At 46.9% G+C, this 16,034-nt stretch overlaps 1 protein-coding gene across 7 annotated transcripts in view; it reads right to left on the minus strand.

Moving 5' to 3' along the window:
* The window catches only part of LOC127037774 (methanethiol oxidase-like), a 110,163-nt gene that overhangs the window by 25,491 nt on the left and 68,638 nt on the right, over positions 1-16,034 (minus strand). For 3 of the 7 annotated variants that reach the window (XM_050929841.1, XM_050929844.1, XM_050929843.1), the window contains exons 7-12: positions 13,165-13,343; positions 11,567-11,645; positions 9,340-9,461; positions 9,066-9,158; positions 8,245-8,363; positions 6,212-7,354 (exon numbers count right to left, since the gene is read on the minus strand). The exons of 3 other annotated variants lie outside the window; for them this stretch is intronic. In XM_050929841.1, coding sequence (XP_050785798.1) covers positions 7,192-7,354; positions 8,245-8,363; positions 9,066-9,158; positions 9,340-9,461; positions 11,567-11,645; positions 13,165-13,343 — 755 coding nt within the window. In that variant the 3' untranslated portion in view covers positions 6,212-7,191. Of the gene's footprint in view, positions 1-6,211; positions 7,355-8,244; positions 8,364-9,065; positions 9,159-9,339; positions 9,462-11,566; positions 11,646-13,164; positions 13,344-16,034 lie in introns of those variants that run through there. One more of the 7 variants, XM_050929845.1, reaches the window with a different exon arrangement.

Consider the following 16,034-nt stretch of genomic DNA (forward strand, 5'->3'; position numbering starts at 1 on the left):
TGCCTAGCCCCAGGGCTGGTGCTACCATTTAGGCGAACTAGGCGGTTGCCTAGGGTGCCAAGATTTGGGAAAGCCAAAAAGCGGCACTCCCCCCCCAAATTTTTTAAAGTCGTTTCAGCAGCCGCTGCACTGGAAAGGAGAGGGAATCTGAGCCACCGCCGGCAGCCTAGAGGTTCCCCTGGGTCAGTGCGCCGCCGGCAGCCCGGGGGTTCCACCGCGCAGTCGCTGCTTCACTTCTCCTGCCTCCCAGGCTTGCGGCGCCAATCAGCTGTTTGGCACCGCAAGCCTGGGAGGAGAATTAGAGTGGGGGCAGCATGCTTGGGGAGGACACGGAGCAGAGGTGAGCTGGGGTGGGGAGGTACCGCATGGCTCCCCAGGCCAGGGGGTGGGAAGCTGCTGCGCGGGAGGGCGCCTCGGGAGGGGGCCAGGAGCTGCTACAGGGCTGGGGGGGGCGCAAGGTGGAAGTTTTGCCTGGGACGCAAAATTTCCTTGCAATGGCCATGGCTACCCCGCTGGTACTTTATACTGGGTGTACTTGTACTGGTCTTGTGGAATGTGTTTCTATGAATACCTAGTGCCTAGGACTTCTTAGGACTGCCCACGTTTTTAGCAATGCCAGGCACGTTTTTGCCAAGTTCATGTACCAGACAGCGAACGTGTAAACAGGCATTTGCTTTATGACAGGACCTGACTTTTGCTTATAGCCTGGCTATTGCTGACTTCAGTTTAGGCCTCAAGCCTTGAATTCCAGGCTCTCTCTTTCTGTTACAAGAAGAGCATACCCCTTAAGGCCATTTCTCCCTCCAGGAAGCTGCAAACCTATTTGTTCTGTTCTAATCTCCTTTCTACCTTATGTCTTTGTAATTTCCCTACATGCCAGGCCTGTGCTCATTGCTAGAAGGGCAAATACAATAGCATTGCTTCAGCGTTGGTTAATTCAGAGGAGCCTCTTCATCATCCCTCCAGTTTCCTATGAGGGTTCCTCAAGGTTCTGTCATTGGCCACCTTCTCTTCTTCCTCTATACCAGTGGTTCTCAACCAGGCGTCCGTGTACCCCTGGGGGGTCTCAGAGGTCTTCCAGGGGGAACATCAACTCATCTAGATATTTGCCTAGTTTAACAGGCTACATAAAAAGCACTAGTGAAGTCTGTACAAACTAAAATTTCATAGACAATGACTTGTTTATACTGCTCTATATACTATACACTGAAATGTAAGTACGGTATTTCTATTCCAATTGATTTATTTTATGAGAAGGGAAGCAATTGTTTAGTAATAGTGAGCTGGGACACTTTTGTAGTTGTATGTCTGATTTTATACATTTTTTTAAGTGAGGAGAACTTGGGGGTGCACAAGACAAATCAGATTCTTGAAAGGGATACAGCAGTCTGCAAAGGTTGAGAGCCACTGCTCTGCACCCTTGTCGCTGGGTGATTTTGTTTGCAAGCAGAACTTCGTTCACCCTCTGAGGCTGATGACCAACAGATCCGTCTACCCACTCTGGGCTGGTCTCGTTGTGGCCCAAGGACCCCTTGGTGCCAACTGGCAGAAGGGTACATAAGGGTTACGGGGATCCTCTGGGTCTGATATTTACAAGCTAGTCTGCCAAAGAATGTAATATAAAGTGTCTGATGAAAGCAGGTGTCTCACTGGTCCATAGATGCTGAGTTTTTCTTTTCCCCAGGGGTGCTCCACCCCCACTCTGCCCTGAGGCCCCGCTCCTACTTCACCCTCTTCCCCAAGGCCCCACTCTCACTCCACCTCTTCCCACCCCTGCCCTGCCCCCTCCCCGAGATCCCATCCGCTTGCTGCTGTCTGCCTTCCCCCAGGCCCCACCCTCACTCCACTTCTTCTCACCCCTGCCCTTCCCCCTCCCCGAGATCCCATCTGCTTGCTGCTGTCTGCCTTCCCCCAGGCCCCTCCCTCCGCTGCCAAACAGCTATTTGGTGGCACCTCCAATCAGCTAACGAGGTGCACTGTCAAACAGCTGTGGCTGGTGGGTGCAGAGCACTCCTCTATTTTTTTTTCTGTAGTGCTCCAGCCCCAGAGCACCCACAGAGTCAGTGCCTATGCACTGGTTAGCAGAATCATTGTGTGATGTATGTGTCGAATATCTGTGAAGAATAATACGTAAGGCCCTGCTTGTATCGCGAGAAGATTTTCAAATAATTACAGCTGAGTTGTGGACAAGACGTGGAAAATTGTAGAAAAGTAATAACAGACCTGTATTAATTGCGGTAATTTGGACAAGCCAGAGAAGACCTATTTGTTTAAGAAAAAGGTGCTGGAATAATATAAACACTCAAGTATTATGCCATGTCTGCTATTTTTTTTTTTATATCAGACATTTTGCTGCCATATTCCAACGTGGGGCTGACAGCCAGAGCCCCAGCTGCTGTCTGCTCAGGTAAATGGCGTTCTGCTGCACTAATGGGGGCATAAAGTGTGAGTTGCAAACCTCAACATGAGTGTAAAATTGTGGACTGTGCAAAGTGAACTCATTAAAATCAAAACTGCAATGGAAGCCAAATATTGCGGGATCTGCAAATTCCGCAGTATTGCAAATTAAGTAGGGCCTTAAGTTATATCTATATGCTAAAAATTATCCCCTACAGGTCTGTGAATTAAGGCAGGTCACCAAAAGGTGATCCAAACACTCGTCTCAGGCAGCGAGGCAGAGGGGCTTATCGCACTCTGGCTGGTCACATGCAAATTGAGTACAGTATTGAATGGTTCACAAGGGCCCCACATTTACAATCTGAGCAAAATGTTAATCAATGGATTGTAGGGGCTGCAGGAAAAAGCAAACAAGTGTGATCCTGGTTAGGAGAAAGAATTAACTTTTGAAACAAACTGCTGTGTAGTCCCCAGGTATTCCTTCCATCGAGGAGGCCAAGCTTCCAGCAGGCTTGATCTTTATGAGAAGGGAGCTCACCCAAAATGGTTGAAAACACCGGGAAAAGTTTTGGGGTAAGCTATCCTGTAGGGGAGAGGAATGCCTTGTGAGTAAAGTTTAGGCTCTAAAAAAGTGTGTTATGGTTTGTTTCCAAAAGTCTCACTTTCTATCACTTGACTCTGTTCTTTGTTAATAAACTTATTCTTATTTTCACTATAAATATATGTGAGTGCTGTGTGGTAAGCAGTGTGAATTGAACCAGTGGGCGTGTGTTGTTCCTTTGGGAGGAGAGGCTCTAAGAGATCTGTGAGTGTTCAGTGGAACAGGCTGGGGGCTCTGGAGGACTCGGGGGTTGGTGTGGGCCCATTGTAGACCTGTACCAAGAGAGCGAAGAAGCCGGAGGTGGGAGCGCACCTGGGAGGCAGTGCTTGCATTCCCAGAGGCTGGTGGAGAAGGGGCAGGGCATGGGCGGGTCCTAGGAGAAAGGGTGGGGTGGAGGTGTTTGGTTTTATGTGATCAGGAAGTTGGCAGCCCTAACTCAGACCGATAACTTACATTCAGGATGCATCTAAAACTTGCCAGTTCTTCCTGCGTCACATCTTTAAGATTTGGCCTTTCCTTGTCATCCACCCCACTGGAGCTCCCGTGCAGGTCCACATCATCCTGCTTTTCAGCCACTGCACCCTCTTCTTCTCCAGCGTGGATGAATCCCATCCTGCCCCCTGCCCATGCATTCAGAATGCTGCAGCGAAGATCGCTTTTCTGGCTTGCCCCCCACCCCCTTTCACTGCATCACCCCTCTCTCTGCAGCCCTGCTCCGGCTCCCCTTCTCCATCCATCAAACACAAGTGACTTGTCTTCACTTTCACGGCCTAGCCCCACCTACCTCTCCTCTCCTTTATTACTGACAGCAGAGACCATCATAGTAACGTGTCTGCACAGCACTCAGCACCGAGGGGCCATGCTCCGTGACTAGGCTCCTGGAGCACTGTCAGGACACAGTTCATAACTAACTGCCTCCCTGCCCCCTACGTATCACCCACAGGCAAAAGGGAAATGGTTTCCTCTTGGTAGTGGTGGGCTGAGACTCATGCCAGGCTTCCAGGGTAAGTGGGGATTTCAGTGTGTGCCCCTAGCGTAATTGACAAGAAAGAAGCACCTTGCAGAGCTCCGGCAAGAAGGTTAAGGTGACAGTGATTTGGGGAACTGAAAGCAGTAATGGCGTGCCAGCGTTCCGAAGATTTGTTCTCTGCAGAGGAACGCGTCCAACTCTGAGGGGTTCTTACCCCTTGCTGGCTGCTGCAGAGTCTTCCCAGCCCTCACTGACTTGTCCCTGCCTGGCAGAGAATGCTGAAGAGCAATGCTAGGAAGCAGCTGATCGCAGCAGGTGACATGCGGACATAGGTTGCCATTTAAAAAGAATACTCCGTGTCTGGCAATAGTTACCACTGGTGCTCTGAGACACTGCACTCTGCCATTAGGGCAGACCTCTGTGGAAATAAGTGGCAAATGCTGACATTTTAAATGGCAGGTGAGTTATTTGCCTTGAGTTAAAATCCACATGAAAGGCTTTGTTCCCTGCCCGCCTATCCCTGAGCATTCCCCACATCAGAACACCAGACTTTGTATGGACTTCAGCTGTAGGTTTCACCTTGGCAGCTTGCTAACCTAGAAGTATACTTTAGATCTTTTGTTCTTTGAAGTGTTTTCCTTCTGTCACGAGCTCTATCACGGCCCAGGGAGGCAGATCACATCCAGGAGTCCAAGGAAGAAGGCTGGCAAGAGATGACATTTGTCTCTAGGTTTTAATTCAAAGTTGACCTTACTGCCGAAAGAAAAAACCCTCTAACTGAAAAATCATCCAGAAGTCGTCACCTCATCAAGAGGCTTGGAGCAAGTGGAACCAAAGCTAGGGGAGTCCAAGATACACAGAGAGGGTTTGCTGCAAAGGATGCACGTAGCTCCACCTGTGAGTGCTAGGATGGGAATGTGGGAGAGTTTGCAGGAGTTCAGTATCACTGTCTAGGAAGCCCATGGCAAAAGGCTGGAAGAGCAGAAACTAGATCCTGTTTAGATGGAGGGTTTAATCTAAATTTATACCAGTGTAAATCCAGAGCAACATAGACAGCATATTAAATATGTTATCGGGACCAGGATCATCTTGACCAAGGTTTAAAAGGTGTATCTAGAAGGTTTCAGTTACTCCACTCTAACACTACACTGCCCTGTCTGTGCTAGACTGATGCGCTAGTTGATCTAGGTGAAGTCCAAATATCCTCTTAACATCAACTTAACCAGCTAACCAGTATTAAAGGCCATGCTAGAGCGACACAGCAATTTCTACACATACGCCTTTTATCCTAGTCAAGATCAACCCTATGAGAACTGAAAGGATCATGCTGATAACAGTTACAACTAGATTACACTAGATCCTCTGTCTATGGGACCTATATGGCCCCCAATACTGTACTATATGAGCACTTCACAATCATTAGTGTATTCATCCTGCCAGCCTTAGTGTACGGACTCGGGGGTGGCTGATAATCCCACAGTGCCACTAGGAGGCCATGCAGAGGTACAGCCAGGGAGCTGTGAAGAGTAGGTGCTGCAGGAAGTACCGCCCATGAGACCCAGAGTGACAGTACACTGTGGCCCTCTGATTGGCCAACTCTCCCTACTTAACCACAGGGGTTGCCCCAGAAGGTTGTCTGGGCAGCCACACACACCTTGGCCTGCTGAAACGCCAGACTTCGCCTCATCCTCTGGTCTCTGAGTCCAGCCTGATTTTGAGCCTGATTCCTGCCTCTCGATCCTAACCTGGTATTACCTCTGATCTCCAGTCTCGGACCTCAGCCACCAACCCTGACTCTTATTTATGGGACTTGACCTTGCGATTCCTCCAACTCCAGCCTGGCAACTCCTGTCCTCGGTGGGCAGACCTCAGCCCAGCTGTGACTGCTAGGCAAGAGTGCCTATGTCCTGGTCCCCTACTCTCACAGTGGTATGGCAAAGTGCCATTAGCCTCATTTTACTGATCAGGAACTGAGAATATAGTTACTAGACAAATGCTACGTTTCAGAGACTTCCACTGCAGTAAAACAAATATACTTTGTTTTCTGGGAACAGGAAGACCTTGTACCAGCTGGTTTGTGGATTTTTTTTTTTTTTAAGTGATTTGGAAGTCTCCCCCGTAAGAGATTTCAGGCACACTGGTCTTCTTGATTTTCAGACACATGATTCACGAATCACCATCTTACATTTTTCTGCTCTCTGAAAGACGCAGAAGAGTTCAAAATTATGACATGAAGATTTAGCTGGTGCAAAGAACAATTTTATGATTTGTTTGTTAAAGCATTTAAGTGCTGCATTACGGCACAAGAACTGAAATACAATCCAGTTTCAGCAAAAAAGACACCAATTTGCAGACTACAATCAAATCCTGTTTACATAGTACTGTGCCATAAGGCATTGACTATGTAATAAGTGTATTAAACAGAAGCAAGTTCTCTGTTCCAGAAAAAGGATGTCTCTACATGCCATTATTCAGTTATTATGCTTTAAATTTGCACCCTACCTTAATCCATTTAACGTCTGAGCACAGACAAGCCCTAAAGCTTGAATGATTAAAGTTTACAGTAAAGAGAAAAAAGTGTTTAATCCCATCTCTTGAATGGGATTAAAATGGGTAACTCTAGTCATGTCAAAGAGCTGTTGGACCCTTTTGGCGGCTCAGAAGCTTGTTCTATTTAGCCTTGGCTACAGCTCTGGGCACACAGATCACAGATTCCTTATTGTTAGACCCAGAGACTGGGCTGAAGAAGAATTTAATTCTAAACTTAATTGTATGTGTTGAAAATTGTAGCTCTGCCCTCTCCATTACCTCTACCAAATTTAGGAAGTCTAGCAGATGTTAAGGTCCGTAGCATCGTTTCGGAGACATTGGCATGAAGGCAGTTGCCAGAATCCCTCTTTACAGATGATCATCAGGACTCCCACAACACAGGGAGTTATAAACCTTGAGGTTCATGGCCACCAGTGAATAGACAGGCCATCAAGAATAGGAGAGGGTAGAGAAATAAGCGAGACATCATGTTTCATGGCTAAACACACTCACTTGGCAGCCTCGGCCAGAAGTGTGCAAACAGGTGCAGGGCTTCTGTGGCTCAGCACCCATGGAAATCTAGACATCCGTAGTGGATAGAGCCCCAGCAGATCAGACCCACTTATGCCTTTTTCACACGTATAGTTAGGATATGTGAGAGAGAGAGAGAGAGAGAGGCACCCACACACAACAGTTAGATCCAGATATCAGAGCTGCAGTCTCCACCAGGGTAGCGGATCTCATGAGCAAGGACGGGTCCATCAGGTTCTTTCCCAAAATCTACTAGGAAGTTTTTATTCACCTTCAGTCCACCTTTCTCAGTGTCCACATCAATCTGCAGCATGACAGAGCCTTCCCTGAACAAGAAACAAGAAAGCAGACAGACGTTGGGGGGGAAGGGGGAGAAAAGAGGCTGTGTCCTGGTTTAAGAGATTCTTACACTTTGTTCTTCTCTTCCAGATTTTCTAGTTAACCAAAAGGTCTTTTGGATAGAGTGGAGATGAGCCCCCAGCTTCAATGTTTGGGCACACCAGTATTCAGGGGTGTTTGGAATCAAACAATTGTTTTGGTTTGAGACTCAGACTGCAGTGCCCACTGTGACAGGTAAAGGCTTCAGGTTCATTATACTTCAGGTTCACTGCACTACACTGAACCGCCCAACAGAGGCCTGGGGGTCACACTCAGAAACGTCCTGTGGAGAGTCACACTGCTCCATTGAAAACCTTGGCACAGAAGGCACAATGCATCAGAGGTGACTACAACTAGATGTGCAGTTATACATTAACTGCAAGTAACAGGCAAGCCACACCATGCCCTCATGTGGTCATGTGGAAAACCATCAGCTTCATGTAACAAAAATGTATTTGCGGATGCTTTGAAGGTTTCCTGTAGGCCAGATCATCTTCAAAATACTAGAATCTAATGAATTCTTCCACACCCCCACCATTAGAGGAATATCAGACATGGCTAAACTTCAATATCAGACATTGCTAAATTTTGCAGCTGCTCAGAGGCTGTTGTGCCTATTAAGTGTGGGCTGATTCTTACTGGTGTGTGAAATGCTGATATGAGTTAGTAGTGTGCAATGAGCTAATAAAGCCAGTCCTCCTGCACACATTCATGGGCCCTTGGAGGTGGTGCAAAAACTACCCACTTCCGCTGCGGGGCTCATGAAAATGGACTTCTGCTGCAGGCACAGCTGCCTATGGCTGGCCCTGGAATTTCCCATCCAAGAAAGGTTTCTTACTTGACAAGGTCTGGGTAAAATTGCTTGTCCCATCCACTGTAGAGGGAAGTGGAGACATATAATCTCTTGCCATCCAAGCTCAGCTGGATCATCTGTGGTCCACCTTGCACCCTCTTCCCCTGGTGTTACACGAAAACAAGACCTGGGTTTATAAGCTGCTAATGGCATCACAAGGAAAGACAAATGCAACAGGAGGGAGTACAGCAGCATGGCAGGTTCTGCTCCTGGGTACTGGCTGGTGAGTCTTGCCCACGTGCTCAGGGTTTAGCTGATCACCATATTTGGGGTCGGGAAGGAATTTTCCTCCAGGGAAGATTGGCAGAGGATTTTTACCCTCCTCTGCAGCGTGGGGCACGGGTCACTTTAAACCACAATTTGAGGACTTCAGTAACTCAGACATGGGTTAGGGGTTTGTTACAGGAGTGGGTGGGTGAGATTCTGTGGCCTGTATTGTGCAGGAGGTCAGACTCGATGACCATAATGATCCCTTCTGACCTTAAGTCTATGAGTACATCTGACAACCAGCATTCCTGAACGCATGGGGTAGTGAACCCCTCCATTTGGGCAAGGAGCAGTTCTAACCAAGACTGACTGCTTGCTTGATACAGGTTCCTGGCTAACCTGTGCCTACACAGACTGGGTTATGCCAGAAAGGGCCTGATTCCACAGCATCTACTCAGGCAAGTCCTATTGGATGGAAGTTTTGCCTCAGTAAGATGTGCAGAATCTGGCACTCATATAGGAGCTGGCATGCATCAAGAGACAGCTGCCAATAGAGATGTATTAATGGAGCAGTGGGGAAAATACCTAGCATTGCTCACCTTGATCACAAAAGGCTCTGGCTGACAGTTCAGCTCTTGGTCTTCCACCACAACGATTGGCCCATCTCTTGGAATCTTGCCTCCCAGGAACACCTGTAAGCAAAGATGTCACAAAGATGTCAGGGTGTCCGTGCATGAAAGGAACATGGCCATGAGGGTACGGAATTGACCATCTAACCCCTATGCAAAAGAAAACAGTCCTTTTTTCTCCTAAAGAGATGGGATTCCCCAGCTTCGCAACCTAGTAATAGAAGCCTTTATGACTCTGACTTACCTGTCCCACCAGTCTGGGCTTCCGAGTGTTGGAAATATCATACTGACGAATGTCTCCATGGAGCCAGTTGCTGAAATACAGGAACCTGTCATCCAGTGAGATCAGGATGTCGGTAATGAGACCTTGGAGAGGGCAGTGGGAGGTGGAGTCAGGAAACACACAGAGAGCAGCAGACAATGACAAGGCTCATATGGCCATAGATCCGTCTTTGTTAGAACCCCAGTCCTAGAGCATCAGCGCAGACCCACATCATACAAATCTTGTTCAGATATGAAACCCGTCCCAAAACAAAAGATGGTCTCAGCCATATCATTATATTCACTCTGTTTCCTCTCAAGGTCTCTTTTCGGCCCTCATTAATTACCAGGATTCCAGCCAGGACCAACCCACTCCCTGGAGAACACAGCTAGTGTGAGTTCCTGTTAAAAGACATAGGGACTCCCACATTCTTTCTAGAGACCACTGTCTGTCAAGCTTCAAGCAGCCAACCTGGGAGGAAGAGCCAAACCCTGTTGCCTGCATGGTAGTTCACAAGCAGGGCTGAGCACAAGTCACTCTTCAACCTAGAACGTTCCCAATCAGCAGCTGCTGACAGACTATAGCACACTACATATGGGCCCAGACCAGAGGTACTATGTTGGAGGATCCAAACCTAACCTGTTCCAGGATCAGCATGTGTAAGCTGCTTTGGGAAGGAATAGGACGCCTTGTGCTACTCTGAATCAAACCTTCAGGCCAAGACAAAAATGATGCAACTAGTTGGTCACAGGCAAGAGAGTCGGGCCCAGCCTCATCTCTGACTGACTGGCTCCCTTTCCATCTGATCCTGGTCAGCTAGAGATCATGTGGCTGTTTAATTATTGTGCCCAGCTGGGAGTGGGTCCTGGGTTGCCTACAAAGGGTGAGAGCTCTGCTAGTGAGAGAAGCTGCAGAAGGGAACTGCCAGACAAATGGCCTGGAGGAGGGCTGAAGAAGGACAAGAGGAGATGGCTTCCAGTAGTAGGTCCTGAAGCAGGAGGGACAGAAAGAAAAAGGGGGGAAAACTCCTGGGAGCTGTAGCCCAGGATGGGTTTTGTTTTGAGGTTTTGCTTAAGCTTTTTGTAAGGAGAATAAAATTGTGCTTGGAAAAGACTCAATGTGGCAGTGAGTCCTTCATGGGCTGGGGAGACATGCTGGCAGCGTACTGCTCCCAGCTGCTCCTTTACAGCTACAATTTCCACTGTTGGAGGTGGGGCAAGGAGAGAAAACTGCAAGAGGTGATGTTATGGTCATTAAATTGCAGAGCTGGGGGAATCAGAGGCATGGATTTAAAGGAAACTGGAAAATGGGCTCTCCCCTGACCAACCAATGACTGGGATCTCAATTGGGAGGCCCTTAAGTCCCTTTAGATGGAGAAAGGGGTCTCCCAAATACAGGGACCAGTTGGCATTCACCAGCCCATAAATCTGCTCCAGAGGAACCAGCTTCTTGAGGGAGAATGTGATAACTATTGTGTAAGGGTGAGGAAAAGAGGCAGATATATGGTGTCACAGGTGCTGATATTCCAAAGGGGGTGCTCAACCCCCTGCTCTGCCCCAGGTCCCGCCCCCACTCCACCTCTTCCCCCAAGATCCCACCCTAGCCCTGCCTCTTCCCACCCTTTCCCACCCCCTCCCCCGAGCGTGCTATGTCCTCACTCCTCTCTCTACCCCCTACAGCCTCCAGTATGCTGTGACACAGCTGATCGCGGCATGTGGGAGGCACAGGGAGGGAGGGGGAGGCGCTGATCTGTGGGGCCAGCTAGTGGGCAGGAGGCACTGGAGGAGTGCTGATAGGGGGGCTACCAGTGGGTACTGAGCACCCACCATTTTTTTGCCCCATGGGTGCTCCAGCCCCAGAGCATCCATGGAGTCAGTGCCTATGCATGGTATCCAAAGGGCGCTGCAAAAGAATCTTCCATAGGAAGAGACACTGGCCACCTCCTTAGAGCATCAGTTAAGATGAGCCAGATTCCCACTCAAAACACACACTGGGAGATCTTAATACAAATAGGTATGCAATTGGCAATTCTAAGCCATTCCCTCTTCAGAAGGACACTTGCATCTCTTTGAAGGTATGCCAAAGTCCTTGTATAACTGATAAGCTCCTCCATATGTTTCATTGAAAAAGTGTTTGTCGTTCAGTGACAAGATGCTCAGTCCAGCTGCAGAGCAGGAGGAGGAAAATTTTGAAATGTGCTTACACTAACCTGGCATGTCAGGAAAAAGCCAACCGTTCACCTTCTTGCTGGGGACTTGGACCACCTTCTCCGCTGCCCAATTTCCATTCTGTACAAGAGTAAACATAAAATATTCTCTTGCGGTAAGTCAGCAAGAACCCAATTATACATGACAGAGGCAGAATAAGCATGTGCTGGTGTGTACCTAGCATATACAAAGGTACTGCAAATAAACCTTAACAACTGATGTGAATAGTAAATAGGGGACTAGTTAGAAACACAGAGTTAATGATTATATATCTGTCAATACTAAAAACAGAAGCATTGTTCATTGGACCTCAACAATAGCCTAGGTTTTGGAGCACAGCCATGGAGTTAGGTCTACACTACAGATGCTACGGTGGTATAGCTCCAGCACTGCAACTGTGCTGCTACACTGCAGACACTGTAGTTAATCACTTCACTCCTCTGAGAGGCAGTAGCTAGGTTGACAGAAGAATCAGTTGACCTAACCGTGTCTACACCAGCGCTCAGGTCAACTTTAAACTAAGTCTCTCAGAGGTAGAATGTTTCACACCCTATACAATGTAGCTAAGTCAACTTAACTGTTAGGTATAGGCCAGAGACAGGGGGATATATACATGATAGGTTAGGAGGCTTTGTGCAGTCTATGGAACTGAAGCTATATCTCCCAACATAAGGCTTGCAGAAGCTTTTCGTACAGGCCATAAAGAACATGGGAAGAAAAATACAGTAGCTACTGGGCAGTTAGTTCACCACAAAGTCTAGATAATTATACACGCATATAGAAAAAACGGTTTAATTCCATTAAAGCTGTTCTCTAGATCCATCTTAAGACGTAAAATGAATGTCCCTTATATGAACTCCCTCCTGTATTTAGCTGTGACATAGTTCTTTTCCCAGACCTGAAGAAGAATTCTGAGTAAGCCTGAAAGCTTGTCTCTTCCACCAACAGAAGTTGTTCCAATACAAGATATTACCTCACCCAACTTGTCACCCTAAATTAACGCCACGAACAAGAACACTATTGTAAGAACAGGTTGTTTGGCAAGACCCCTTCAAGCCACCCAGTTCTCAAGAGCCAAACACTTAATTTTAAAGTGGCTAGTGGTTGAGGGCATATTATTTCACATGGGGATATTGACTCTTGTTGGGTTCCCAATATAGCAAGTTTTGGATGTATTAACTACCTTTTAGTTTCGAAATGCCCCCTGGCTTGTAAAGGCTCTGGCAGGCTCAGTGGACACTGAGAATTTCTACAATGCAAGTGAAACTCAGCCAAAGAAAAAGACAGAGAACATTGGGAACTGATGAGCGCTCCCAATATAAGTTGACATTGGCCTATTGATTTCCTTAGGGAACAAGTAGTATTTTCCTGGGCCGTCTAGAGCAAAGATTTGGCTCCTATCCAGGGCCTTTCTGGGAGATATACTGTTTCATAGAGCCATACAGCTTGGTCAACCTGGATGCAACACAAAGACAGATGCTGCCCAAATCTATCCTAACTGAATTCCATTGTCTAAGTGACCCATTGTCTAAGTGGCTTTCTGAAACATGCTCATGTTGAACCTTGCCTTCTGTCACACGGCAGCTGCTAGAGTGCTTACCCCCGTCTTGTAGAAGCGATGGATTGCACTACTCAGAGCACAGCCAACATATCCCTCTGCTGCGTCGGGATTGTGGAGGAACCTGATTTCCAGAGGGATGGAGTCTTCCCCCAGGTCAATTGATTGAGTGAAGACATGGGTGGTCCAGTCCCACACGTTAATGTGACGGCCATAGCTCCCTGAGAGATCAAGTCAAACAAAAATAAAGTCAGGAGAGTTGATTTTAGAATTGGAGAACAACCAATTCCAAGAGTGCAGACAGACAACTAAACAATTAAATGCCTCTGGCAAGGAGAGTTATTGCAGCTGCAGCCTACACTAGACTGATACATTAGAAGCAAGAGGAAGATCCAGGATAGGACTGGCCCATTACTCAATGACGGGGAAAAAACAATAACAGAAAATGTGGAAATGGTAGAAGTGCTGAATGACTTTTTTGCTTCAGTTTTTACCAAAACTGGGGCAACTGAACATCTAACATACTGAATGCTAGTGAAAATGAAGTAACATCAGAAGGAAAAATAGAGAAAGAACAAATTAAAAATTACTTAGACAAATTAGATGTCTTCCAGTCACCAGGGCCTGATGAAATACATCCTAGGATACTTAAGGAGCCCGACTGAGGAGATAAATGAGGCATTAGCGATTATCTTCGGAAAGTCATGGAAAACAAAAGAGATTCCTGAGGACTGGAAAAGGGCAAATATATAGTGCCCACCTATAAAATGGGGAATAAGGACAACACAGGGATTTACAGACCAGTCAGCTTGAGTTCAGTACCCAAAAGATAATGAAGCAAATAATTAAGCAATCAATTTGCAAATACCTAGAAGATAATAAGGTGATAAGTAACAGTCAGCATGGATTTGTCAAGAACAAATCATGTCAAGCCAACCTAAAAGCTTTCTGTGACAGGTGTAAGGGGAGGAAGGTTTGCTATAGATTAGCTAGAGCACCTGAAGTCAATTAAGAGCACCTGCAGTCAGTCACATGATAAAACCCCCCTGCTTCAGTCAGACAGTGTGGGAGTTGGAGCAGAAAGCAGTTTTGAAGAGAAACAAAGGAAAGTTTGGAGGAGTGCTGCGGTGGGCTGAGAAGTCCAAGAACCCTAGATAAGGGGCACCAGGCTTGTGCAGAAGGAGGGCAAGAAGCCCCTTCAACAAGCTGAAAGGCAGGAGAGGGAAGTAGCCCAGGGGAAGGAACCGCCAGTTCAAGTGGTTCACCACAAACTTCAGGGCCCTTGGGTTGGGACCTGCAGAAGAGGGCGGGCCAAGGTCGCTCCCTCTCCACTCCCCTCCTCAAGGACACTAGTGGGGCAATTAATATTCTAATTCAGGGGCAAGAAATGGTGCCCTGAACCCCCCCGACCCCAAAGAAGAGAAACCGCGAGACCCAGCATAACAGTACCGGCAATTTGCCACACAGGGTAACAAGCGTTGCGAATAGGGGGGAAGTCGTAGATGTGCTATATCTTGACTTTAGTAAGGCTTTTGATACAGTCTTGCATGACTGTCTCAAACAAACTAGGGAAAATACAACTTAGATGAAGCTACTATAAGGTAGGTGCGTAACTGGTTGGAAAACCATTCCCGTAGTTATCTGTGGTTTACAGTCAAGCTGGAAGGGATATCAAGTCAGGTCCTGAAGAGATGAGTTCTGGGTCCAATTCTGTTCAATATCTTCATCAATGATTTAGATAATGACATAGAGAGTACACTTGTAAAGTTTGTGGATGATACCAAGCTGGGAGGGGTTGCAAATGCTTTGGAGGATAAGATTAAAATTCAAAATGATCTGGACAAACTGGAGAAATGGTCTGAAGTAAATAGATGGAAATTCAATAAGGACAAATGCACAGTACTCCACTTAGGGAGGAACAATCAATTGCACACATACAAATTGGGAAATAACTGCTGAAGAAGTACTATGGAAAGAGATCTGGGGATCATAGTGGATCACAAGCTTAATATTGTATGAGTCCACAGTGTAACACTGTTGCAAAAAAAGCAAACATCATTCTGGGACGTATTAGCAGAACTGCTGTAAGCAAAACACAATAAAAGTAATTCTTCCGCTCTACTCTGCGCTAATAAAGTTTCATCTGGATTACTCTGTCCATTTCTGGGTGCCACATTTCAGGAAAGATGTGGACAAAGTTCAGAGAAAAGCAACGAAAATAATTAAAGGTCTAGAAAGCATGATCTGTGAGAAAAGATTTAAAAAATTAGGTTTGTTTAGTCTGGAGAAGAGAAGACTGAGGGGGGACATGATAGCAGTTTTCAGGTACATAAAAGGTTGTTACAGTGAGGAGGGAGACAAATTGTTCTTGTTAACCTCTGAGGATAGGACAAGAAGCAATGGGCTTAAATTGCAGCAAGGACGGTTTAGGTTGGACATTAGGAAATACTTCCTGTCAGGGTGGTTAAGCACTGGAATAAAATGCCTACGGAGGCTGTGGAATCTCCATCACTGAGATTTTTAAGAGCAGAATAGACAAACATCTGTCAAGGATGGTCTAGATAATACTTAGTCCTGCCTTGAGTGCCGGGGACTGGACTAGAAGACCTCTCGAGGTCCCTTCCAGTTCTATGATTTTATGAAAGGTTTCAAGGGTTTTAATAGCACAGCAAATGGACCTTTGCTCTTAACTATATAACCATGCCAAAAATCTTCACCCATTTAAAAATCGTCACAGAAGAGGGGTCAGGCATCAGATAAGACGGTTACTCACCTTTGTAACTGTTGTTCTTCGAGATGTGTTGCTCACATCCATTCCAGTTAGGTGTGCGCGCCGCGCGTGCACGTTCGTCGGAAACTTTTTACCCTAGCAACTCCAGTGGGCCGGCAGGTCGCCCCCTGGAGTGGCGCCG

This window comes from Gopherus flavomarginatus, chromosome 20 (genome assembly GCF_025201925.1).
Source record: "Gopherus flavomarginatus isolate rGopFla2 chromosome 20, rGopFla2.mat.asm, whole genome shotgun sequence".
Taxonomy (NCBI): Eukaryota; Metazoa; Chordata; order Testudines; family Testudinidae; genus Gopherus; species Gopherus flavomarginatus.